Here is a 27,180-nt window from a genome sequence, read left to right as displayed (position 1 = left end):
TGGGTCTTATTTCAGCCTCGTCGTTATCCGTAATGACGCACTTAGCATGAATTGTCAACTCCCGGTACTCATGATAGTGGACAGCTTTCTTAGCCGAACAGGGGTGAGAATGTCTTAATTCTAATCTAGACACAACCCAACTTTCCTTCTCCTTGTCCAGCACAACATACATCCTTGTTCTGCATCTCGTAGCTGTAATTCTGTTTGCTCGAGTTGCTACGTTCACCCTAGACTCTCGATAACCTTCTCGCGTGCAGTAAATAGATTGATTAACCGGTATCTTTGATTCCTTCCACGTCTTGTCGAAATTCGTGTTCCTGATTTTAGTAACGAACCCAACTTTCTTTGCATAGTTTGCATAAAATTGCTGTGCGAGAGGCAACGAACCAAAACTCATTCCTATGACTGAAATTTCCTCTTCACCGATGGCACTATGATCCGGCAACTGTAACGTCAATATACAAAATTAGATACGAATTAAAAATAACCCTAATACAGTACGTATTTAATACCAATTCTTAGCAAACTTTAATAATATCTCAAATAAATATTTAATTGTACCTGAATTTTCCAATAAAATGAGCTTTTTGAATTTTAAAAAACATCTGTATTAATTATACAAATTTGTCTCACTATAAATACTAACCAAAACTTTAGCCCAACCCAATATATTAAATGTTGGATTGGTTTGAATTTATATGGTTAACGAGTTGATCACATAAGGAACCAATATATTTGATAGGTTCACAAATCACAAAACACCTTTATATAGTGACCTGCGAAGATTTTCAGTAAAATCCTATGATTATAAATATAGAAATGATATTTGAACTTTAGGGAAGTGTACAATCATTACTCTATTTTTATTTTTCTTTTATATCATTAAATGATCTGATACCACTTCAGGATTCATATAGCACTCACTAATATAGTTATACTATATTGAAAGCATATATCGAATTGATGTAACCTACCCTAAGAAAGTAGATGAAAAGTAAAATCAAAACATATTCTCATCAAAACCTTGCAAAGGCATAAATACTACCAAAAAGAGCACATATTCTTTCTTACTCAATAATACAAAATTAACACAGTGAAAGACCTAATGTGACTTAAAAAACATCTAATTAGCATGAATTCGAAACATTCACATAGCACATTCAAACCTCGTGTCCGTAGTCCAACTCATCCTTTCTAGTCATAACGACATCGGTTATTTCGTCGACCTTCAATTAAAGACACCGGAAAAAACCATTATCAAGTTAAGATCCTTCCTTACTATATAATGAATGAGTCCAATAAAAACCATAAAAAAATATTGCAAAACAAATTTGGGATTCAATCAGACTTTAATGATGGCAATTCTTATGATTCGAACATGTTGGGTAAATATTTAGTAGCAATTTTAAGCATACTTTGCTCAACTAAATATATCACTGTGACAGAATTTTTCAAATGAATATGCTTTTTGAACTGAAAAAACATCTAATTAGCATGAATAATAAACATTCAAATAACACATTGTTATAAAATTTCTTACAACGAAGGAGAAGCTTATGCAACATACCTTCGACCCTTCTTGTTCTTGAATAACTATTTCACCCGCACTGAATTGTTCATCGCCTTGTGTTGGATTGATCAATGTACTAATCGATCCGCCTTCCGGGGTTGAAAACGCCATGAAATAAGCTCTCTTTCGGAAGTTTTGCACCGCACCCTTCTCTTGGATGGTCCGTTGGAGGAGGTTGGCGCCGCTGATGTAACCAAGAGCGAACCAAGCACTGTAATCGCCGAGAGGGAGATAGGATGAATAATCGGGAGCGTATACTTCACTTGAGAATGGAGCGACACTTGGATGGTCCGATGGAGGAGGTCGGCGCCGTCAATGATTTGTAGAGAGAACCATGCACTGCGCCAAAGGGAAAAGGAAATTTGAATTTGGCTTGATTTTCTGCCTCCGTGATTCCAGGAGCAGTTTTTGAAACATATTAGTCAAAAAGTGATTTTAATTAAACAGCCATTAATATCAAATCTTGTAAATTAAAAAAATTAAATTAATTAATATTGAAATATAAATTAATGTGGTTTTGTTTATTTTTTGGCTGGTCATCACCTCTTGGTTTCATTTTTTTTTTTGAAAACAAAGGAGCTCAACACACTGAAGTGGAGCATATAGTATCATACAGCACAAGTACTCAAACAACACCTAGAAAAGTATTACGAACCAAAGAAGGAACTCCATTTGTCATCTCCGGCATAGCCATCAACAACACTAGGACTGGGCACCTCTCCACTCGTCGCAGCTAAGCATGGTCATGTGGATGATGTCATCCACGCCTCTACTTTGGTTCTGGAATATCCTCCTATTCCTTTCCAACCAAATGTGCCAAATGATTGCACAGAAGCACCTCGTACGTTGCTTCCGATTCTCTTTTCTACGATGTTCATCTGTCCAACTTAGGAAATGATCCTTCATCGACCTGCCATACATAGATAGCCATACACTCTACACCTGCCAAGCAAAATCACAGCCAAGGAACAAGTGATGGACCTGCTCAACCTCCTTAGAACATAAGACACAACTCTTATCATCCTGGCTAATGATCCCGAACCAACTAAGCCGCTCCTTAGTGTTCACCCTGCCTATAAGGACAAACCAACCAAACAACTCTACTCTTGGTGGAACCAAGCCTTTCCAGATGGACTTCGTGAAATTGTTGCTGGTTACATCTTCTGGCAACATTCCTTCTTGTAGCACCTACACAAAGGAGTTAGTCGAAAAAATACCAAGTCTATCATATTTCCATACAACTCTATCCTCCTTATTAATCACTAACTTGACCGGTCTCAACGCCTCATGCAGCTAACTCAGTAGGTCTAATTCCCACTGAAATAGCTCTCTTCTCCATTGGAAGTTTCAAACCCACTCTAATCCATCCCAAAACCCACAATCCCCTACAGCCGACCCACATTGGTTTGAAACAGAGAAGAGTCTGGGAAACCAATCTTTCAAGGAGCCGCTTTGTAACCAAACATCCTCCCAGAACCGAGTCCGCCGTCCATCACCAAGCTCCATAGCCAGGCCTATAATCATCTTATCCCTTATATGTTACTCCTTAATTTGTAAATGGCAGATATCCTTCCATGGGCCTCCTCTGGAAGGCAGAGCTTGAGTGGACAGTAACTCATTTGCCCTTAAGTCATTACAGGAGCAGACCACCTTCTTCCACAATGGGCACTCCTCCTTAGCAAAACGCCACCACCACTCAAACAACAGTGCAGTATTTCTAATCATTGCATCTCCAATCCCCAATCCTCCTAACTTCTTAGGGGCCTGCACCACCTCCCATCTCACCAAAGCCATTCCATTCCTCCCATCCTCCTTACTCCATAGGAATCTTCTCTACAGGGAAATTAACTTCTTAGCAACTGCCTGCAGCATCTTATATAAGCTCAAATAATACACTGGCAAGCTGTTCAAAACTGATTTGATGAGCACCAACTTTCCTGCTTTGCTTAGCACCTCAGCTTTCCAGAGGCTTAGTTTCTCTTCCACCTTATCAATGATAGGCTTCCAGGTCTTGACCAGCCTCGGATTAGCTCCTAGGGGGACTCCAATGTATTTAACAGGGAGAGTATCTTCCTTACAACCCCACATCCTACACATTCTTTGTATCCACTGCTCTTCACAATTGATAGGGATCAAACTGGATTTTTTGAAGTTGATACCGAGCCCTGACATCAACTCAAACCATCGTAGCAGCCGCTTGTAATTCTTCATAGTCTCCTCTTCTGGTGGGCAGAACAGGATAGTATCATCAGCAAATTGGAGGTGTGATAGCTCCACTCGATCTCGCCCAACCACCAAGGGAGAAATTCGTTCGTTCCTGACTGCCTCACCCACCAATCGATGCAGAACGTCCACAACCAGCACAAACAAGAATGGAGATAGCGAGTCACCCTACCTCAAGCCCCTTTGCATTTTAAAAGGTTTTGATGGCGAGCCATTGATTAAGACCGACATAGTAGCTTTGGTCACACACTCCATAACCCACGCTCGCCACCTGTGCCCAAACCCCATCTTTTGCAGCACAATATCAACAAAGCTCCATCTGACTCTGTCATATGCCTTTTGGAAGTCTAACTTGATAATGGCTGCCTCTTTTTTCCTCCTTTTAAGCCAGTGCACTGTTTCACACGCTATGAGAGCCCCATCATGAATTTTTCTGTCCTTCACAAAAGCACTCTGAGTCTCCCCTACCAACCCTGGCATCACTGCTCGCATCCTCCTAACTAAAACCTTCGAAACAACCTTGTATACACAGTCAACCATGCTAATAGGTCTGAGGTCTTTAATCTCCTTAGCACCAAGAAACTTAGGAGCCAGCGCAACCCATGTAATGTTGGAGTCTATTGGTAACCTCGACGTCTGAAAGAATCCCATCACAGCTGCCGTAAATTCAGCCCCAATCTCATCCCAGCACCTCTTAATGAAATTCATGTTATACCCATCACAACCTGGCGCCTTAGATGACTCACAATCCCATACTGCCTCCTTAATTTCCTCAGCCGATGGTAGTACTTCTAAAGTCCTAGCTTCTTCCTCATCAATCCTTTCCACGAGACCATCTCTGAACCGTAGCAGAGGAGAGTCCTCCTGGTAGTACAGATCCTTATAGAAATCTCTAATAGCTATTTTAATTCTAGCTTGTTTCCTTATCAGTCTGCCATTCACTATCAGAGTATCAACCCGATTATTCCTCCTTCTTGCTGAAGCTATATTGTGGAAGTACCTTGTGTTCCTATCCATTTCATTTGCATGCCGAGATCGAGACATTTGCTTCCAGTGGATTTCTTTCCTTGCATACCACTTCTCACAGCAAGTAACCAACGCCTTCCTTCTAGCCTCAAAAGTTCCATCATACCCTCCATTGCTTACTAAATCATCAACCTTTTTCATCTCTTCTTCTAGCTGCAAGATCTTCTGGTCCATCCCACTAAAGTTTTCCTTGTGCCACCTTCCCAACGGACCTGTTAATGCCTTCAATTTATCTGTGAACTGCATCTCCCCTAAACTCCTCCATTCCTCCTTAACCATACTAAGAAAACCTTCATGAGTAAACCAGGAATCAAAACTCCGAAAAGGCCTAGGACCACGCCGCATCATTTTATCATCCACAATAATCGGACAGTGATCTGATAGGCCCCTAGGGCCGCCTCTCAAACGGGTCTCAGGGAACTCCTCTAACCATTCTATACTGACTATAGCTCTATCAATATGACTGCAAGAGCGACCTCGGAACCACGTAAACTTGAGATCTGTAAGTGGCAGATCCACTAAGTGCATGTCTTGAATCCAAACCTTGAATTCTTCAGCAGACAGAGGTAGACTAACAGTGCCTTTCCGTTCCTCCACATTCACTATCTCATTGAAGTCCCCCATGAAACAGCACGGAACCTGACACAGCCCAGCAATGTAGCTCAACTCCTCCCACAGACGGCTCTTCTCCTCTCTACTATGTGCACCATAGACCAAGAAAAAAGCACAGCTGAAATTGTTTTTCAGTAAGACACCGTCCACACATAACCACCTTTCTCCCTTATAGCAGCTATTCAATTTAAAAAATAAATCATCCCAAATCATCAAGAGGCCACCGGATGCCCCATCTGATCCTACATATTCCCATCCAGCCCCATCATACCCCCATAGTTTTCCAACATCAAACCTCGTCACAGTCTGTCATTTAGTCTCAATCAAGCCTACCATACTCAATTTATGTGTATTTTTTAAATCCTTCACCATTCTCATTTTTCCATCTCCTCGTAATTTCATATACTTTTCCAATTAATTTAATATTTTTGGACATAATATTTCTATCCATATCTTTTCTATCAAACACAATTTTATATCTCTTTTTATCTCAGTGTCTCATTCCTATAAACAAACACAATTTAAGTTAGCAGTTGTAATTTGTATTTCTAGTACCTTCTAACAACTTGCTAACTATACTATCAAATTTTAGACGTGACTGCAGACTTAACTCATGTAATAAAAACCTTTGCTAAAATTATTTCTAAATATAAAAAATGTAACAGTTTAATATTTATAACTATATTCATTTTAATTTTAATTTAAGAAAAGTTACATAAATAAAATAAATTACAATCTATATTACACGTTTGTCCTTAATCGAACATTTTCTATATATTTGTCCTTATTTTTTATCGGTAAATCGTGGGAACATATGATCACATTTTAACATAAAATAAAACGAAAATTTTTTATAATTAAAAAAAATTAGTCAAAAATAATTATAATTTATCTATTTAACATTTATTAATTATTATAATAATTAATAAATATTAAATAAAATAAATTTGGACTTATTTTTTTTGGTCAACTTAGCATTATCGAAATAAAAAAACTCCCATAATTTAGTCAGAGAAAATAGGCATACTAAAACCTGCATGTGTCCAAGCATTCAATATGATTTAGCCTACACACCAACCAAAACCGAAATGCTCCCAACAATTTAACATAGAACACGTCAAATCTTATGAAAATCCAAGTCCTCATCACGATTTAGAGTTTAAAAATGTGAACCCTACTAAATTACCTGAGATAGTTTTAATAGGGTCCGACGACCAAAAAGAGTTTTAATAGGGTTTAGAAAAATGCCCAAGAACATTAAATATTTATAACTAAAATTTAAGACGTGACAAATCTAAAAAGTTTAAAAAAATTTTTGAGTGAGGCAAAATATATATAATATGATAATAATTTTTATAAGAGTATATACTCATTTTGGTCTTCAAAAAAATTTTAAATCAGACATTTTAGTTCTCAACTAAAATTAATTACTCGATTGGTCCCTAACAATTAATTCCGTCAGTCACTTAGGTCTTTGTCTCCGTCAACTCTAAAGGAAGACAAAATAGTCGCTGACAACTCTAACAGGAGACAAAATGATCCCTGACAACTCTACCAAAAGACAAAATGGATCACACACTTCCTAAATCTTTATGACTGGTACATCTACTGATCTACCTCCTCTTCACTTTACCCAACCAGAAGCATCCACTCATCCGTCTTTGATAACATCACCTCTAACCCCGACAACATCCACGACATCCTCAAGACTAAGTTCCACAACTACCCCAAGGACACGCCTTTCTCCATTCTCCGACAAGCAATATAGATTGTTGAACATTAGGACATTATGAGAAGGTTCTCTATCGACTTCATATGCAAATTCTCATTTGAAATATACATTGAGTGCTTCATTCCTTCTTTCCTGGAGTCCAAATTGGAAGACACCTTCGACCTGGCATTCAAGCTATCAGTACAACGAACAATGTCGTTGTTACCGCTCATATAGAAACTGAAGTGATTACTGAATATCAGTTCAAAGAAGAAGTTGAAGGAAGCGATCAGAGTAGTGAGCAATTTTATTTATAATATATTTAATTTGTTATACATTGTTATATTATTCATATATTATTATTATTATTTACAAATATTTTATGTTTAAAATGAAATTTATTTATTTATTTTTAATAATCTATAATTTTACTTCTATAATATTATTATTAGTTTTTTAAGATATTATTAAAATTTATTATGTCATTATTGATTTTTAAAATTTAATATTAAGACTTGTTATGCATATGTAATTTTGTTAATTTACAAAACTGCAATAGAATTCAAGTCGCTTGAAATTAAATCGAATTCCTTAACAAAAAATCATCCAATTCAAGATCCTTTAACTCAACCAATCCAAACCGCACCACAAATATCCCTATCTGACACCATCCCCGCCAACCCACCCCTTGCTCCTCGGCACCTTCGAAGCAGACCACTTGCTTGGCCAGATCATCTCTTACTGCCATGATGGCAACCTCAACGTCCTCTGCCACTGCCAAATCGACCATCTCTTCTCCCTAGTCGTCATCCGCTTCTACGTTACCAAGATCCTTTGCGCTCTCGAGCATCTTCATTCCATCAGCATCACCTACCACAACCTCAAGCCTGAAAACGTCCTCACCCAACAAACCAACCATGTCATCCTAACTGATTTCAACCGTCCCTGCCACCTGTCGTATTCTGCCCTTCGCCAACACATTTCTACATGTGTAGAAATTTGTATCAATCTACACCAGAGTGCTCGCCAAAATTTAATATGCCAACTGCTATGGTCTATTGGTTTCTAGACAAACTATTAAAAAGACCAGACAAGGATCTGATGATAATGCAAATAACTAAGTAAAATAGAATAGGGTGGAATTGGCACTTAAAGTCACAAAGAAGTATTTATTCAATTAACATAAATTTGCACAGCAAACACTGAGATTAAACTTCCTGAAAGGAGAACAAAAGTTGCACTCTGACACACCAGCAGCTAATAGATCTAATAGCCTCATTCGCTCTTATTTTTCCACCACTCCAAAAACTTAGCCTCTGCAGCCAGTGTATCTAACCTGTAGAGTTGAAGTGCATGATTTGCAATTTCATGCCCAAACGTCCATCCAAATACACCTCCAGCTAGAAAAGAAAGTGCAGCACCTGTGCAACACAATCAGGAAAATAAAAGTAAAATATTATAAAACTAATTTAGACTCAACCAAGACAAGTATCTAAACAAGCGAGGATGATGACAGCTATGCTTACAATAAGATGATCAAATTAAGATCAATCAAAAGCATAGTATGTTATAGAAAAAATGTTTCAATGCTATGAAAAGTAGGGGATTACCATGCAAACTTCTGGAATATTTCCATGCGTAGCCTGCAGTGAATGCTGCTCCCAAAGCACTTCCAGTGATGCCAAATTGTACTGCATCTCTAGCACTTTTCAACTGAGATGGAAAAAAGAAAAACACTCTGGTGCTTCAGATGACAGCTAACGGAGGTAAAAGCATAAGACCGACTATATATTTCAGCTCATGAATTATCGAACACAGAAAGACAATTTAGTAAACTATATCGTAGAATTCGACAACCATAAAGAATTATTGTGAAAAAAGGGGTGGGGGATCAGCAACTATGATTTCATGTTATTGGCTATCTACTAAGAAACTAAGCTTTGACATGAGCTACAACATGTATATTTTAGCATTACACAATGTTCTTTTTCCTCTTCTTGGATGAGCAAAAGGACATTTCAACAGGATCAACAATCATCTTTGGCATTGGAAACAGGTTCAGTTCTTTGGTCCACTTGGATCATAGAAAAAATGATCACCCTTAGATTAAGGTCTCTTCTATACTATGTGATGACAACAATGCTGTTTAGAGTTAATGATTAATGATGGAAAAGGAGGCCAACATAAACATATGTGCAAGAGAGAAAACATTTGGAAAAAATAATTCAAGTACAACTGAATATCAAATAAACTATAAATAGAGCTTCCCAAAAGATGGTGTGACGCAAACGTGAAAGAAGTGTCATACAACATACTAATACAAAGAAGAGACAACGTGAGTATTCTAATTTTAATTCAACAAACATAGAAATGGATTCTTATTGAATACTAAGAGTTGCCTGAAGGAAAAGAAAGAACCAGTTTTCCACAAGATACTCACCAACTCACCATAGCATCTAATAATTGACACAGAAGGAAACATGACATATCTGAATTTCCAATAATTTACAATACATTAATTACAGTAATATGAACTGAAAAATTAATAAGCTTGTTTGGTAACTGTTTCAGGTTAAACAATAGGAGACACAAACTTATTTGGACAACGAAATAAAGACAGAAACAAGCAACATTTCTCTGTTCACGGACAATTTGCGTGATTTTCTAACCATCCAAAATCTAAGGACAAGGAATAGGGATCTAACTTTTCTATCTTGTCACCATATTTCCTGTCATGATACACTTGCAAACACAACTTAATGTTCTTTGAGTTCAAAATTAACCAAGAAAACAGGGAGTTTTTTCCTTCCAATTGAAAAGTATATCGACTTGGGTCCTCTAAAGATATGCACAACATCACATTGCCCCATCAATCAAAGCAGAAAACATCAAAACCAAAACAAAATCAAATTACATATATACGGATAAATAAAGTGATAGAATCATTACAGCAGGTCCATGAACAGGATCCAAAGCAATGAACTGATCAACATCAGAATCAGTCCAAGGATGGAGTGGCCTATCGCGTTGGATAGCGTTGGAATAGTTGCTAAGGAAGGAGAACCTCTCCGACCAAAATTCCTTGTAGCTATCCCAGAAAGATGCCATCACCCCCAATTTCTCTTGTTTCCCTCTGCAATTACAAGTAACCAATCAAATCCAACGGTTCAGTCAATTCTATAACAAAAATATCATGCACTTAATCAAGTATTGAAAATAATCATAAGCAGCAAAAAAAAAAAAAAAAAAAAAAGAGAAAAATCGGTATTCACAGTTTAACCAAAGTTGATGCAAACTACTCATTGTAATATTTCGTTGTTACATCCATGCCTCTTTATTTTCAGGTGTAGAGGATAGAAATGAAGCAGGAATCCAAGTAATAGCGTGGACACACAAATTGATAATGATTTCAACAAAATCGATGACTGTGAATCCGAATACTTATGATAATAATAATAATAATAATAAAGAAATGAAATGTGGTGAAGGCATTTAATCCAATTACGGAATCAATTCATAATCATGAGTTGATAAATCAGAGCTTGAATCAAAGAAAAGCGAATACAGGTGAATACGGAGAAGAACAGAAGAGTGTTACCAAAGCGTAGCAGGAGCGAAAGTAACGCTGGCAAAGGTGAATGGTGATTGGGACAGTCGTGTTCTTCAGCTTGGGTCGTGTGCTACTGTTTAGGTTTTGTAAATGGAATCCCAGACGCAGATCCATTCATTGCGTCTTGTACTCTTTTTTTTATAAAGATCTAAGTGGCATTTTTTTAAAAGAAATTTCAATTTATTTCTGAAGAATGTTTATCGAAATATATTATTTTTTATGTTTTTTGTTTTTAACAAATTTTTATTTCGTAAACAAATCAGTTTTTGTATCAAATTCCTTTTCTATATAGAGGAATTTATCTAAAAATTTTAAATATTTTTATATTTTTAATAAATAAGGATAAAGACTTATTTTCCTACTAAAACTTTTTTGTAAATTTTAACACTAATTTGTCTAATAAAATAAAAATGTAAAAAATGTTTCCATAATTAAAATTATTAAAAATTAAAATATTAATTATAATTTTTTGAGATTGATTTAGAGGATTGCTCTAATAAAAATCAATTCTAACAAGAAAATTTGTGTAATGCTTAATATAATATGAGATGGAACTTATAAATTTCTTGGAAGAAAAAGAATAGACAGATGACAATCCTTGCTTCATGTGTTAAAAGGCAAGTGTTTTAGTTTTATCCTTTTATTAATCACTAGTGTAAAGTTGGTGCGTTGCGCGAATTGTGTACATTTATTTATTTTATTGTATTTATGTATAATTTATTTATGAAAAAAATTTAATACATATTTATGAAAAGAGTTAATTTATTTATTATATTAATTAATTAATTAATTAATTTTTTTGTTATATTGATATTCAATCTCATTAAAAAAATAAACATATAAAATTTGATCTTATAACATTTTTAAAATTAAATTTATACTTATAAATATCTTTTAAATTTGACTCACAATTAAAAATAGATACAATCACTAAATAGCAAAATTATATATATATATATATATATATATATATATATATATAGAGAGAGAGAGAGCAAATATACGTAGTCAGCTACGACACAAATAAAATTAACTATTTTTTTCTATTTAATTGAATGTCTTACTTCTTTTTTACCAATCAAACAAAATCAACAAAAGTAAACTCGCAGAAACAAAAGTATTTGTATTTTAAATTTCGATATATATTAAAACCAAAGGCATCTTTAACCCTTGATTTAAGGATCATTGACAATTGAACATGAATCTCGTGTCCTAATCTCTAAGTCATTCTTATTTCATTCTTTCAATTCTTTTATCATTTGCTCTAAATGTCACATCTTTTCAAACAACAAATAGAATCATATGTTAAAAAGACATGCAAATATTTTTTTTAATGCCACATGTCTTTTGTTACGGACCGCCGAGTCCAGCTCAACTAGCCGCCGGGTCGGGGCACCAACCCCGACCCAGGCCCAAACCTCCTCAACAGAAAGGAGTTCAACGGGTCGGCTCCTAATACCCGACCCAAGGCACGTCTGACCTACCATCCGTACGAACCATGCCGTCGTCCGGGTCGGTATCCTCGGGGCAGCGCCCAAAGCCCCGACCCGAAGTCCGAGACGACCTGCCCCTCCCACGTGGATTAGGACAGCTCACAAGCTCCTTAACCAATGGGCTAGGTCATCGCAGCACAGTATATAAGGGGAGAGGATAGCTCTCCCTCCAAGGTACGTCATACTTTTAGATAATTCGTGTAGAACCTATGCACAATTACTCAAGAGGGGGGGTGAATTGAGTATTGCAACAACAATGAATCTTTTTGCGAAAGTTAAAGACAATATACAAAAGTGTTATTGTACTAGTATTTTTCCAAGAGCTTAACTCAATTGCTAAGCATTTATAAGGAGCTTTTACTTTCCAATAGACACCAACTCAAATAAATTGATCAAGCTTTTCACCAATCGGACTTAAGCTATTCCTTAAGTACTTACGAAGCTACTTTTCGATCACAATTTATTTGCTCAAAGGTAAAAGACAATAATATTGAAGAGATGAGTTTGGAGAGATGCAAACGCTATTTAGAGTGGTTCGGCACAATCCTTGTCCTACGTCCACTTTCTTTCTCAATCGCTATTGAGAAGTTCCACTATTGCCAAGCTTCAAGGTGCTCGCGCAAAACCTTTTACAATCCGAGTCCTTAGTTTCTAACACCTCACGGTATATGATCACCACTCGTATACTAACCCACTCCACTTAAAGATACCTTCTCTAAGATTTGCCTTGAGTACTTAGTATACTTCTTTGGTATCCTCACCGACTATAGTGTTTATAACTCTTGACTCAACCTTGGAGATCACACTCCAATTTACAAAGTGTACAAGAAAACAATTCTCAAAGAATTGTTGAGACGAAATGAGTACTCTCTAGAAGAGTGTATGATTACAAGTTTAGCACTATTGAACCAATTGATATTGCTCTCTCAAATTGTGTATTATAACACCTTAAAATGTGTAGAATGAAAGAATATGAACAAGATAGTTTGCAGATACTCAAGTATTTGAAATAAGGCTTCAATCCATCTATTTATAGACTCCCCAAACCTTAGAAACGCTGGGGAGTTAATGGGATGGAGCCTTTTTGTCAAAACTAGCCGTTTTTTATGTTTTTGAATCATTTGCATCGATGCATAACACTTTGCATCGATGCAAATGTGTCTTTGAAGCTGAAATTTGAATTTTCAGCTAGGTTGCATCGATGCAAACATCTTTGCATCGATGCAACAAGTCGTCGCATGCTTTGCATCGATGCAAGATGAGTGTGCATCGATGCAAACCTTAAAGAATGGCTTAAAATCACTTCAAAATACTTAGGATTGATCTCAAACTTGTTGGAGTCAATTCCTATGCTTTTGTACCTTTGAAAACAAGTTTTTAAACCATTTGGCTAGCATCGAATTGCAAGATGTGCATCAAAACATTTTGTGAGTGTGTGTTGAGAGATTTAGCAATTGGTTCTTAACAAGAAGTTACCTAAGTCCTAAGACACTATACTTGTCTTCAAATGTTGTGGACTTGAGTTTCTTGTTGTTGTTGTGTTGCTTTCAACTCTTCATTCCTCAACGTTGAATGTTGGTTGATCTTTCAACATGCTTGTTCATTCAAGTTGTTTGTTGGTTTGTCTTTCATGTCGTTTGTTGGTTTGTCATTCATCAAAACCTACGAATACAAACTTCGCATACAAGCAACATGATTTACAATTTCCCCCTTTTTGATAATGACAAACCAATTTTGAGGATATGCATTTATAAATGATTTTGAAAGCAACAATAATGCACTTTGTTTTATAGAAAGCTTTGGAGAAGACTTCACAAAAAAATTTTTGCAGGAGTTCCCCCTAAATATGTGCATTTGTTCCCTTAAAGGGCGTTTATCAAAGAAAACGATTTAGATATCAAAAAGTTTTTGCTTAGCGGAAGTCTTTTTGAAATCATTGTTTCGCAAACTTATTTCTTCTTTTCAAATTCTCAAACTTCTTCTTTTTCAAAAGTTCAAAACTTCAAATATCCTCAAACTTTTCTTCCCCCTTTTGACATTATCAAAAAGAAAGGAGTTTGAAATGTGTCATAGAAGCATGCATAAAACAATGAATTTTTTTAAGTTCAATATCTCTATTAATCTCAAGGATGAGATATTCCCCCTTTCAAAAAGAATTTGATTTCTTCTTTTTATATATAACAAGCATGCATAATTCCCCCTAAAGAAGTGAAATATATCAAGGCATGCACATTAACTTAAAATAGGGGTACCAAGCCTATTTTGAGTTATTCACCAAATAAGCATACAAGCATTAATCATTAAACAAAATTATGAAGGAAATATCAAAGTATTTAAACCATAATAGAAATCCTTAGCTTACTAGGAGTTAGTTTAACAATTCATATAATCAAATAAACATAAAGCAATAAAAAGTGACTTGATGAAGAGGAGACAATCAATCTTGGTCTTCATCATCATCATTATCCTCTTCATACGGTAGGTGGATGCCGAAATGCTCATATAAGTCATCAATACGACGATCCAAGCGACCCGTGTGATGATCTACACGAGACACACGACGATTAAGTGCTTCAAGTTGCCTACCATGCTCTACTTCAATCCTTTGGATGTTTTGGTTGATGGATTGTAATTCTCTCATTACATCAACCAAGGAGGGTGGTTCTTGAGCTTGAGGTGCTTGTGGAGGAGCTTGCTCTTGAGGACCTTGTTCATCAACATTTCTTCTTCCCATTTTGTTGAGAATATGAGTGTTGATACAAGATTGAGGTGGTACTTCCTTGGCAATCTCATTTGATATATCAATACCAACATAATCAAAAACTTTAGACCATAGGCAAAGGAATCCTAATCCACCATTCCTATCCTTCATCTTGAGCCTAATCATATGTTGTACTATAAAGTATGGCCAATTAATCTTAATCCCATTCATCATAGCCCACATGACAATCAAATCTTCATCATTTACATTCGCATGCCCGGATATTCTAGGTTGCAATACATAGGTGACTAGATATAACAAAGTTCTATGTTCCGCACTCATTGAATTGCAACTAATTTTGGAGTGAGCTCCTTGTACAAGGTTGAACAAATGCATGGCATTGTCCTTTGAATAACCCCATTCATCAATTGGGGTTTTACCACCTTGAAACAAGTCACCTTGATTTGGCAACTCCCAAATGGTGGCTAACTCATCACTATCTAGCCTATAATCCTTTCTTCCTATCTTGAAGAATAATGTGAAATTTGATTCATCTTCCTCGTTAATCTCAAGCATGAGTGTACTATAGGCTATGGCAACTAAATCCGGATAATATTTACTCTTAATTTGAACAAAATCCATGAGGCCTTGATGAACTAGAATAGCCTTAAGAGTATCAAACTTATGAATGACAAGAAGGGTCGGATCCAAATACCTCGGAGGAATTTCCTTTCTTCCGGCGAGCCTTGCCTCATAGAATTGAAGATCTTCATTAGAAGCAAAGTACCTTGCCAAAGGATGATCATTTGGAGGTGGAACCACACTTGAAGAGCCTTTTGACTTCTTGATGGTTCTCTTGATTCTAGGCATTGTGGATGATTTTGTTTTATGGGTTTTGTAGAGGAGAATGTGGGGACTTCAAATATGTAATTTGTTTGTAGTGGGTATCTAAGTTTTGTGAGTTGTATGAAGCTATATGTGAGCTTGTTTTGGAGGTTATGGAGGTTTGAATGTGGGGATATGAGTTGTGAGGTTGAAGATGATGAAAAAGTGGGGTTTTGTTGCTCAAAAATGCCAAATTCACGTGTTTTTGTGCAATTTGGTCGTGTTTGCATCGATGCAATAGGCTTTGCATCGATGCAACATGCATCATTTTGCCCAAAATCACCAAATTTTCATCCTTTGGTGGTTCTTTCTTCAATTCTTTGAGTTCCATCATGTATATACTCACTTAAACTATTATAAACTTCAATTTGTTGATCCTCCATTGTTTATAATCTTCAAATTCTTCAATCTACCTCAAGATTAATCACTCATTCATCAACTCATAAACCTACAAAACAATGGCTAATTGGATATCTCCAATGCTTAAGTTAGTAAGAGATACAAAAATAGCAATATAAATGCAATGAATTCAAACAAATCATATTAGATTAGAATCCAAGATACCAAGTTCATTTCGGATGTTAAAAAAACTTTCTTTACATAAAGGTTTAGTGAAGATGTCCGCTAGTTGTTTACTAGTTTCGACAAATTCAATAACCACATCACCCTTTTCAACATGGTCTCTTATGAAGTGATGTCTAATCTCAATATGCTTGGTTCTTGAATGTTGAACCGGATTCTTGGTTAAATTTATTGCACTAGTATTATCACATTTGATAGGAATGTGATCAAGCATGAGTCCATAGTCCACAAGTTGTTGTTTCATCCATAAAATTTGGGCGCAACAACTACCGGCGGCTACATACTCGGCTTCGGCGGTAGACAAGGCTACACTTACTTGTTTCTTACTATGCCATGAAACAAGAGAATTTCCTAGCAAGTGACAAGTGCCGCTAGTGCTTTTCCTATCCAATTTGCAACCGGCAAAATCGGAATCGGAATAACCAATCAAATCACAAGTGGATCCTTTCGGATACCACAATCCAACATTTAATGTTCCTATGAGATACTTCATAATCCTTTTCACCGCACTTAAGTGAGATTCCTTAGGATTAGCTTGGTATCTCGCACACATGCATACACTAAACATGATATCTGGCCTACTTGCCGTTAGATAAAGTAATGATCCTATCATGCCTCTATACTTCTTTACATCTATGTTTTTACCTTGTTCATCTTTGTCAAGGTAGCAAGTAGTGCTCATTGGTGTGTCCATTGCCTTAGCATTGTCCATTCCAAATCTTTTGAGCAATTCCTTGCAATATTTGGTTTGGCTAACGAAAGTTCCTTCTTTTCCTTGTTTGATTTGAAGACCAAGGAAGAAGTTGAGTTCGCCCATCATGGACATTTCAAATTCACTTTGCATGAGGTTTGAGAAAAACTTGCAAAGTGATTCGTTAGTTGAACCAAATATTATGTCATCGACGTAAACTTGTACCAAAAGGATATTTTTGTTTTCAATCATGATAAATAAAGTTGTATCAACCTTCCCTCTTCTAAAACCCTTTTCTATTAAAAACTTGCTCAAACGTTCATACCAAGCTCTTGGAGCTTGTTTAAGACCATAAAGAGCTTTCTTGAGTTTAAAAACATGATTAGGATTTTCATAATCCTCAAAACCGGGAGGTTGTTCAACATATACTTCTTCTTGAATGAAACCATTAAGAAAGGCACTCTTAACATCCATTTGATAAAGTTTGAAGTTATAAGAGGATGCAAAAGCAAGTAACATCCTAATAGCTTCTAATCTAGCTACGGGAGCATAAGTTTCGTCATAATCAATGCCTTCCTCTTGATTATAACCTTTAGCTACCAATCTAGCTTTGTTTCTAACAATTGTACCATTTTCATCGAGTTTATTTCTAAAAACCCATTTTGTTCCTACAATTGTTTGATTACTTGGTTTAGGCACCAATTCCCAAACGTCATTTCGTTTGAATTGGTTAAGCTCCTCTTGCATTGCCATAGCCCAATGTTCATCATCAATTGCGGACTCAATGGTAGATGGTTCAATTTGAGAAACAAAAGCACTATATGCAAGTAAATTTCTAAAAGTGGATCGAGTTGTTACCCCTTTCGAAACATCACCAATGACGTTGTCTAGAGGATGATCCTTTGAAGTACGCCAGTCCTTTGGAAGTGCATTTATTTGTGCTTGTGATGGTTCAATTTCTTCAACTTGAACACTATCCTTTGTTGAGCTTGTAGAGGCTTCATTTAAATCTTTTTCTTTGTCTTCACCATTCAAATTTAGTGAATCAAAGTTTTCTACATTTTCATCAAAATTTTTTCTAGCACAACAACGGTTAGTTTCATCAAAAGAGACATGAATACTTTCTTCCATAGTCATGATGCGTTTATTATATACTCTAAAAGCTTTGCTAGTTAAAGAGTAGCCTAAGAAGATTCCTTCATCAGCCTTAGCATCAAATTTGCCTAAGTTATCTTTTCCATTATTTAGAATGAAGCATTTACAGCCAAAGACGTGAAGGTGGGAAATATTTGGCTTTCTTCCTTTGTACAATTCGTACGGTGTTTTCTTAAGAATAGGTCGAATGATAATCCTATTCATAACATAACACGCGGTACTAACCGCATCCGCCCAAAAGTACTTAGGAATATTAGCCTCATTGAGCATAGTTCTCGCCATTTCTTCTAAATGACGATTTTTCCTTTCAACCACACCATTTTGTTGTGGTGTTCTAGGAGAGGAAAAATTATGCTCAATGCCATTTTCTTCACAAAAAGTTTCAAAAAGATTGTTTTCAAATTCTCCACCATGATCACTTCTAATAGATGATATATGCAAATTCTTTTCATTTTGAATAACTTTGGCTAATCTTTTGAATGCTCGAAATGCATCACTCTTGTTTGCTAGGAACAAGGTCCATGTAAATTGAGAGTAATCATCAACAATAACTAAAGCATAGTAATTGCCACCAAAGCTCATAGTCCTAGAAGGACCAAATAAATCCATGTGCAAAAGTTGTAATGGCCTTGTTGTTGAAACAATGTTTTTGGATTTAAAAGAGGCCTTTACTTGTTTTCCCTTTTGACATGCGTCGCAAAGGACGTCTTTTTCAAAACGTAGCTTTGGTAAGCCAATTACTAACTCTTTAGAGACCAACTTGCTAAGATGGTCCATGTTAGCATGAGCTACTCTACGATGCCATAACCAAGTTTCATCAGTTTTACTAACAAGGCATTTCACATCATTTGAGGAAATTTCATCTAGATTAATCATGTATACATTGTCAACACGGTGCCCAATTAGCACAATTTCATTAGTGTCTTGCCTTTTTATCCAACAACATTTTGAATCAAAGGTGACTAAGTTTCCTTTGTCACAAAGTTGGCTAACACTAATGAGATTATGTTTGAGACCTTTGACAAGTATAACATTATCTATGGAGGTAGAAGAATTTTTACCAACTTTTCCAACGCCGATTACTTTGCCGGTGTTGTTGTCTCTATAGATCACGTTTCCTCCGTTTGTAGGTTCTATTGCGGTGAACTTTGATTCATCGCCGGTCATGTGTTTGGAGCATCCACTATCAACATACCAATTTGTATCCTTAGCTCCAACACGTACCTACAAAACAATTAAAATTGGGATTTAGGTACCCAAGTGAATTTGGGTCCTTGATGGTTAGTATGAGCATAATGCCCATAAGGTGCCCATCTCGTATCTTGACTACGAAAGTTTATATGTTTAATTCTAGTAAAGCATATGGGTGCTATATGACCTACTTTATTACAATAATGACATATGACATTTGGATTATGCATCCTATGCATGTTTCTAAATGGTTGCCTAGGTTGTTTCCTAAATGCAACATCTTTTGATCTATATGCATTGTGATTATAATTTCTAAATGAAGCATGTTGAGGAGGATGTTTAAAGGCTTCATTCCTTTTAGGCATGCTTGCCTTTTGGGCTTGCGGTTGCCTAATAGGAGTTTTAGTATTTTTAAATTTTCCTTTTTCAAAACCTAAACCTTCCTTATTATGAACATGCTTTTGGTTTTTCAACATTTTATCTAAGTTCTTTGAAGATTCATTGAACTTAGCTAAAGTGTTCTTAAGATTTGTAATTTCATTTTCATGCATTTTACAAGATTTGTATGGATCACTACTTGTGCTACACTTATCTTTTCCAAGATTGATATTCTCGTTTTTCAACATCTCATTTTGTTTTAAAAGATCCATATTCTTTTTCTTTAGGAGAGAATAATCTTGGGTAAGTTTTGTGTACACCTCAAGTAAGGCATCATATTCATCTTGTAAATTAAAAGAAGTGGAGTTGTCATCACTAACCTTTTCTTCGCTTTCCATTAAGCAAAGATTTGCAACCTCGTCGTCATCGGAGTCGGATTCATCCTCGTTCTCCCATGATATGTATGCTTTCTCCTTCTTCTTAAATTTCTTGTTTTTGTCCTCCTTTTGAAGTTTTGGACAATTGGGTTTAATGTGTCCAACTTCTCCACACTCATAGCATTTTGGTACCTTTGTTTTGCTCTTGAAGTTTTTCTTCATTGCAAACTTATTGAATCTTTTTAATAAGAGTGCAAATTCTTCATCTCCTTCTTCTTCATTATCATCACTCTCTTCTTGTAGTGATGTTGTTTTAAGGGCGAGACTTTTCTTCTTGCTTTCTTCACCTTTTTGTCTATTTAGCATAGTCATTTCATAGGTGAGAAGATTACCTCGTAGTTGATCAAATGTAAGTTGATCACAGAGCCTTCCTTCCACAATGGCGTTCACTTTGGAGTTCCATTTTGGTGTAAGGCTTGTAAGCACCTTGGTCACAATTTGTTTATCATTGTATTTTGTGCCAAGCATGCTTAGGTTGTTGAAGATCTTGGAGAGTCTTTCAAGAGCTTCTTCAATGCTCTCTTCATCTTTCATTTTAAAATTTTCCCATTCATGAACCAACATAAATACCTTTGATTCTTTAACGTGGTCGGTTCCTTCGTAAGTGATTTGGAGTTTATCCCAAATCTCTTTAGCGGTTTCACATGTAGAGATCTTCATATAATCATGCTCGTTAAGTGCACAATGAATGAAGTTGATGGCTTTATCATTCATTGCCACTTTCTTCCAATCATCGTCACTATATTCATCTTCTCCTTTCGGTACTTGCTTTGAGACGGAGACTTCTCCTTCTTTAGCACTTGTTGTCTTTGTTGGAATGTGATTTCCATTCTCAATCATTTTCCAAATTCTCACATCTTGAGAACGGATCCAAATTCTCATCTTATTTTTCCAATAAGAGTAATTTGTTCCGCTAAAAAGAGGAGGTCTAGCGGTTGAGTTACCTTCACTAGTGTTGTTGTTGTTAAAGCTTGTGCTTGCCATGATCTTTTCCCTTAAACGGTTAAGTCTTTCAAAGGGTTAAGCTCTGATACCACTTGTAGAACCTATGCACAATTACTCAAGAGGGGGGGTGAATTGAGTATTGCAACAACAATGAATCTTTTTGCGAAAGTTAAAGACAATATACAAAAGTGTTATTGTACTAGTATTTTTCCAAGAGCTTAACTCAATTGCTAAGCATTTATAAGGAGCTTTTACTTTCCAATAGACACCAACTCAAATAAATTGATCAAGCTTTTCACCAATCGGACTTAAGCTATTCCTTAAGTACTTACGAAGCTACTTTTCGATCACAATTTATTTGCTCAAAGGTAAAAGACAATAATATTGAAGAGATGAGTTTGGAGAGATGCAAACGCTATTTAGAGTGGTTCGGCACAATCCTTGTCCTACGTCCACTTTCTTTCTCAATCGCTATTGAGAAGTTCCACTATTGCCAAGCTTCAAGGTGCTCGCGCAAAACCTTTTACAATCCGAGTCCTTAGTTTCTAACACCTCACGGTATATGATCACCACTCGTATACTAACCCACTCCACTTAAAGATACCTTCTCTAAGATTTGCCTTGAGTACTTAGTATACTTCTTTGGTATCCTCACCGACTATAGTGTTTATAACTCTTGACTCAACCTTGAAGATCACACTCCAATTTACAAAGTGTACAAGAAAACAATTCTCAAAGAATTGTTGAGACGAAATGAGTACTCTCTAGAAGAGTGTATGATTACAAGTTTAGCACTATTGAACCAATTGATATTGCTCTCTCAAATTGTGTATTATAACACCTTAAAATGTGTAGAATGAAAGAATATGAACAAGATAGTTTGCAGATACTCAAGTATTTGAAATAAGGCTTCAATCCATCTATTTATAGACTCCCCAAACCTTAGAAATGCTGGGGAGTTAATGGGATGGAGCCTTTTTGTCAAAACTAGCCGTTTTTTTTATGTTTTTGAATCATTTGCATCGATGCATAACACTTTGCATCGATGCAAATGTGTCTTTGAAGTTGAAATTTGAATTTTCAGCTAGGTTGCATCGATGCAAACATCTTTGCATCGATGCAACAAGTCGTCGCATGCTTTGCATCGATGCAAGATGAGTGTGCATCGATGCAAACCTTAAAGAATGGCTTAAAATCACTTCAAAATACTTAGGATTGATCTCAAACTTGTTGGAGTCAATTCCTATGCTTTTGTACCTTTGAAAACAAGTTTTAAACCATTTGGCTAGCATCGAATTGCAAGATGTGCATCAAAACATTTTGTGAGTGTGTGTTGAGAGATTTAGCAATTGGTTCTTAACAAGAAGTTACCTAAGTCCTAAGACACTATACTTGTCTTCAAATGTTGTGGACTTGAGTTTCTTGTTGTTGTTGTGTTGCTTTCAACTCTTCATTCCTCAACGTTGAATGTTGGTTGATCTTTCAACATGCTTGTTCATTCAAGTTGTTTGTTGGTTTGTCTTTCATGTCGTTTGTTGGTTTGTCATTCATCAAAACCTACGAATACAAACTTCGCATACAAGCAACATGATTTACAATTCGGCCATCACTTCGTACGGACTCTGACTTGATCGTCGGAGTGTCCTTGCAGGTGGCCTCCCCCCTTCGTCGCATTACCTCTGGCGTTCCCAACTCGCAGTTCACACCCCTTTCAGCCCCAAGTCGACTCAGGGTCTCTACCACTCCTCCCCTCATCAACATCCGACCTATCGAGCACCCGAGATCTTCAGGTAACGAACATTGACGCCATCTGTGGGGACCCTAGAGCAGGCATGGAGCGATCCCCCACGTCGGAGGAACTCCGAGAAGGAGGCGGAACCCGCCTGAGCAGGGCGAGCTCGACAGTTCGTGCCGGCGAATAGCAAGATCCTCCGTTCAGCCAAACCAACCAATCTACACTAAGACCCCCGAAAGACGTCCCTTCGGAGGAACAGGGGCCGACAGCGCCAAGATCATGCAAGAACTCAGACACAGAGTACAAAATCTTGAGCGGGAACTGGCAGCGAGAAGCCACTCCCACAGCGACGTCAGCCGATCCCGCACCCGTACTCGCTCCCCTCCCGAAGACACGAGAGCCGAGAAAGGAGCCCAACAAGGCACGACGAGGCGCATACATAGGCGACCTCCCGACCTACCCAGGATAGGTCCGAGAGTCGGAGGGAGTCCCAAAGAGGGAGGGCGAAGAAACAACAGGATCCCATCATCATGGGAGCCACCCCCTTCCACCCCTCAATCCTCAAGGTCCGGCTTCCGAAGAACTTCGACAAGCCGACGGACATGAGGTACGATGGGACCAAGGACCCTCAGGAGCACCTCACAGCTTTTGAAGCAAGAATGAACTTGGAAGGAGTAGGCGACGCGGTCAGATGCCAAGCGTTCCCTGTAACACTAGCTGGCCCAGTGATACGATGGTTCAACGCCCTCCCACAAGGATCCATCACAGCTTTTGCAGACATTTCTCAGAGCTTCTTGGCTCGGTTCACAGTGCGCATAGCCAAGGCAAAACACCCAATCAACTTATTAGGGGTTACCCAAAAACTGGAGAGCCGACTAGGAAGTTCCTAGACAGATTCAACGATGAGTGCTTGGAGATTGACGGTCTCACGAACTCAGTCGCTAGTCTCTGCCTAACGAACGGCCTGCTAAACGAGGACTTTAGAAAGCACATCACTACTAAGCATGTCTGGTCCATGCAAGAAATCCAAAGCGTGGCCAAGGAATATATTAATGATGAGGAAGTGAGTCAGGTTGTAGCAGCCAACAAGCGGCAGCTCCCAAACCACCCAGCTTGGCAGACCACCCAGGTCAACAGGTACAAAGAGGCCCCCAGGGACAGCACCCTTGGCAAGCAGACCAGGCAACCCCCACGGGTAGGAAGGTTCACGAATTACACGCCACTTTCGGCGCCCATAGTAGAGGTTTACCAACAAATTGCAGACAAGGGAATCTTATCCAGACCTAGACCATTGAAAGAAAGGACGGAAGGCAACAAAAGCCTTTACTGTGATTATCACAAGGGATTTGGTCACAAAACCCAAGACTGTTTCGATCTCGAAGATGCCTTAGAGCAGGCCATCAGAGAAGGAAAGCTGAGTGAATTCTCCCGACTCATCAGAGAACCGAGGAGACGAGAACGAGAACGATCCGAAGAAGATTGCAGCCGAACTATCAAGCGAAGGCAAGAACCCATGGGGGACGACAATAACCCCCCAACCTTCGTGGTCAACATCGTGGTTGGGCGCGATAGCCCTCCTAAATCCAAATCGGCAGCAAAAAAGGATACTTGAGTACTCTCCATCTCGACAGAAGGCCCCGTCACCAACAAAAGAGCTCCCACGATATCCTTTGGCCCGGAAGATAGATGGTTTCACGATCTCCCCGAGAACCCCCCCCATGGTGGTTACCGCAATGGTCGGGACAGGATTAGTCAGACGAATCCTCGTTGACACGGGAGCTGATTCTAACATTCTATTCAGAAACGTGTTCGACGCCATGGGGCTCAAGGAGTCTGACCTCAAGAATCACCATCACGGAGTCATGGGACTAGGCGATAACTACATTAAACCTGACGGGACGATCTCTCCCCCAATCTACCTGGGAACCGGTGACGCCAGGAAATCGGTTATGGCAGACTTTGTAGTCCTCAGAGATTCCACTGCCTACAACATCATCCTGGGGAGAAAAATCATCAACGAATTTTCAGCTATAATATGTACTAAGTTCCTGACAATGAAGTTCATAACGGACAAGGGAACAGTTGGCTCCATAAGAGGAGACCTAGAAACGGCAGTCGTATGCGACAGCGTTAGCCTCTCCTTAAGGAAAGAATCTAAGAAGGCAGCTGGCGTGTTCTTGGCAGACCTGGACGCCCGGATAGAGGACAAGCCAAGACCTGAGCCAGAGGGGGACATGGAAAAGTTTCAAATAGGGAAGTCGGCAGATCAGTTTACCTTCGTAAACAGGAACCTGCCCCACGAACTCAAGGGCCCCCTCATGGAGGTTGTAAGGGCAAACGGCGACCTCTTTGCGTGGACACCATCAGATATGCTGGGACTGGATCCCGAGGTCACGTCCCACCAACTAGTCATAAAACCTGATGCCAAACCAGTAGCCCAGCAGCGAAGAAAGATGTCGCAAGAAAGGGCCGAAGAAGTCGCCAGACAAACAGCAGGGTTGCTAGAAGCAGGATTCATCAAAGAACTCGAGTACTCAACATGGCTGTCCAATGTCGTCGTAGTCAAAAAAGCCAGCGGAAGATGGAGAATGTGCATTGATTACTCCGATCTGAACAAAGCATGCCCAAAAGACTCTTTCCCCTTCTCCAACATCGACACCTTGGTCGATTCGGCGGCAGGATATCGTTTTCTCAGCTTCATGGATGCCTACTCGGGCTACAACCAGATCCCGATGCACTGACCTAATGAAGACAAAATGGCATTGAAGAATGGATTCCTGCTGGTAAAGAATTTCACAGTAAATTCTCGTTGCTAGTATAGTTTCTAAACCAATAAAGAATCCTTTCATACAAAAATTTGGTTATCACTAAAGCAAACCTAATAAAATTAATAACCAAATTATTTAAACCTCGGGTTGTCTCTTAAGGAATTGCAGGGAAGTGTTCTTATTATTGGTTGTGGAAAAGTATCTTTTCGGGTTTTTCAAATAGGGAACAAGAAAAGTAAATTGCGAGAATTAAATTAATAACTAATAAAGCTCTTAGCAAGGTATGAGAACTGGACGTCCTATCCTAGTTATCCTTATCAATTGTGATGAGAATTGTTCATTGCTCCCACTTAGTTAACCCTTACTAAATAAAGGAAAGTCAAGTGGACTAATCAATTTGATTTCTCAAGTCCTAGTCAACTCCTAAGGAAAAACTAGCTTTAGAGGGATCCAAATTAACCAGCAAATTCCAATTATCAATCAACAAGGAGTTTGATAACTCAAGCGTCTCCAGTTAATCAATTCAAGCTAAGAATGTAAAAAGCTAGATTAAAATCATAAATATGAAATACTTCAAATTGCATTAAATAAAGAAATCAAATCTAAAATGGAATTCATAAACCAAATTAGGAAAATAAATAAACTAGAATGCTAGAATAAATAAAAGTAGAAGAGAAACTAAATTAGAGGAACATTGAACCTGGAATTGAGAAGAAACAAACCTAAAACTAAGAGAAATCCTAAAACCCAAGAGAGAGGAGAGAGCCTCTCTCTCTAGAAACTACATCTAAACCTAGAATTGTGAATAATGAAAAGTGTCTCGAGTCTCTGCTTGTCCCCTGGCTTTAGTCTGCATTTTTGGGCCGAAAACTGGGTCCAAACTCAGCCCGAAATTGCCCCCAGCGTTTTCTGCGTTTTTTGCAGGTAGCACATGTCACGAGTATGCGTCAGTCACACGTACGCGTCAGGTACGCGCACGCGTCACTGTGCAAACTCGCTTTCACTCGTACACGTTAGGTACGCACACGCGTGAGCCATGCGTGTGCGTCGATGCTCGCTGGTTGTCTCCTTTATTTCTTGTGTTTCTTCCATTTTTGCAAGCTTCCTTTTCATCCTCTAAGCCATTCCTGCCCTATAAAGCCTGAAACGCTTAACACACGAATCACGGCATCGAATGGTATAAAGGGGAATTAAAATACACAAATTAAAGGTTTAGGAAGCAATTTTTCAATCATAGAACAAAACTAGGAAGGAATTGTAAAATCATGCAAATAATATGAATAAGTGTGCGTTCAGTGGATAAAATCCACTCAATTAAGTACAAAATGTACCACGAAATAGTGGTGCATCAAATCTCCCCACACTTAAACATTAGCATGTCCTCATACTAAGCTCAAGGAGACAAAAAGAATGAATAGGAAAAAAGTAAGACTCATGCAATTCAACCTATATATGAATGCAACTATA

At 37.8% G+C, this 27,180-nt stretch overlaps 2 protein-coding genes across 2 annotated transcripts; one reads left to right on the top strand and one right to left on the bottom strand.

Annotated features, from left to right (window-relative positions):
• Positions 1-8,241: 8,241 nt before the first annotated feature.
• On the bottom strand, positions 8,242-11,013 carry LOC112741987 (succinate dehydrogenase subunit 6, mitochondrial). The gene is made up of 4 exons (XM_025791186.3): positions 10,741-11,013; positions 10,092-10,275; positions 8,753-8,855; positions 8,242-8,563 (listed from the first exon to the last, which is right to left on the bottom strand). The coding sequence occupies exons 2-4, from the start codon at positions 10,248-10,250 to the stop codon at positions 8,418-8,420; spliced, it is 408 nt and encodes a 135-aa protein (XP_025646971.1). The 5' UTR covers positions 10,251-10,275; positions 10,741-11,013; the 3' UTR covers positions 8,242-8,417.
• A 13,665-nt stretch (positions 11,014-24,678) lies between these two features.
• Positions 24,679-25,686, top strand: LOC140178573 (uncharacterized). The gene has a single exon (XM_072215764.1). It carries the CDS (start codon positions 24,679-24,681, stop codon positions 25,684-25,686), a length of 1,008 nt encoding a protein of 335 aa, XP_072071865.1.
• The last annotated feature ends 1,494 nt before the right edge of the window (positions 25,687-27,180 follow it).

The sequence above is a fragment of the Arachis hypogaea genome, chromosome 14, assembly GCF_003086295.3.
Source record: "Arachis hypogaea cultivar Tifrunner chromosome 14, arahy.Tifrunner.gnm2.J5K5, whole genome shotgun sequence".
NCBI classification, from domain to species: Eukaryota; Viridiplantae; Streptophyta; class Magnoliopsida; order Fabales; family Fabaceae; genus Arachis; species Arachis hypogaea.
This window is presented reverse-complemented; position numbering and strand designations above follow the sequence as displayed.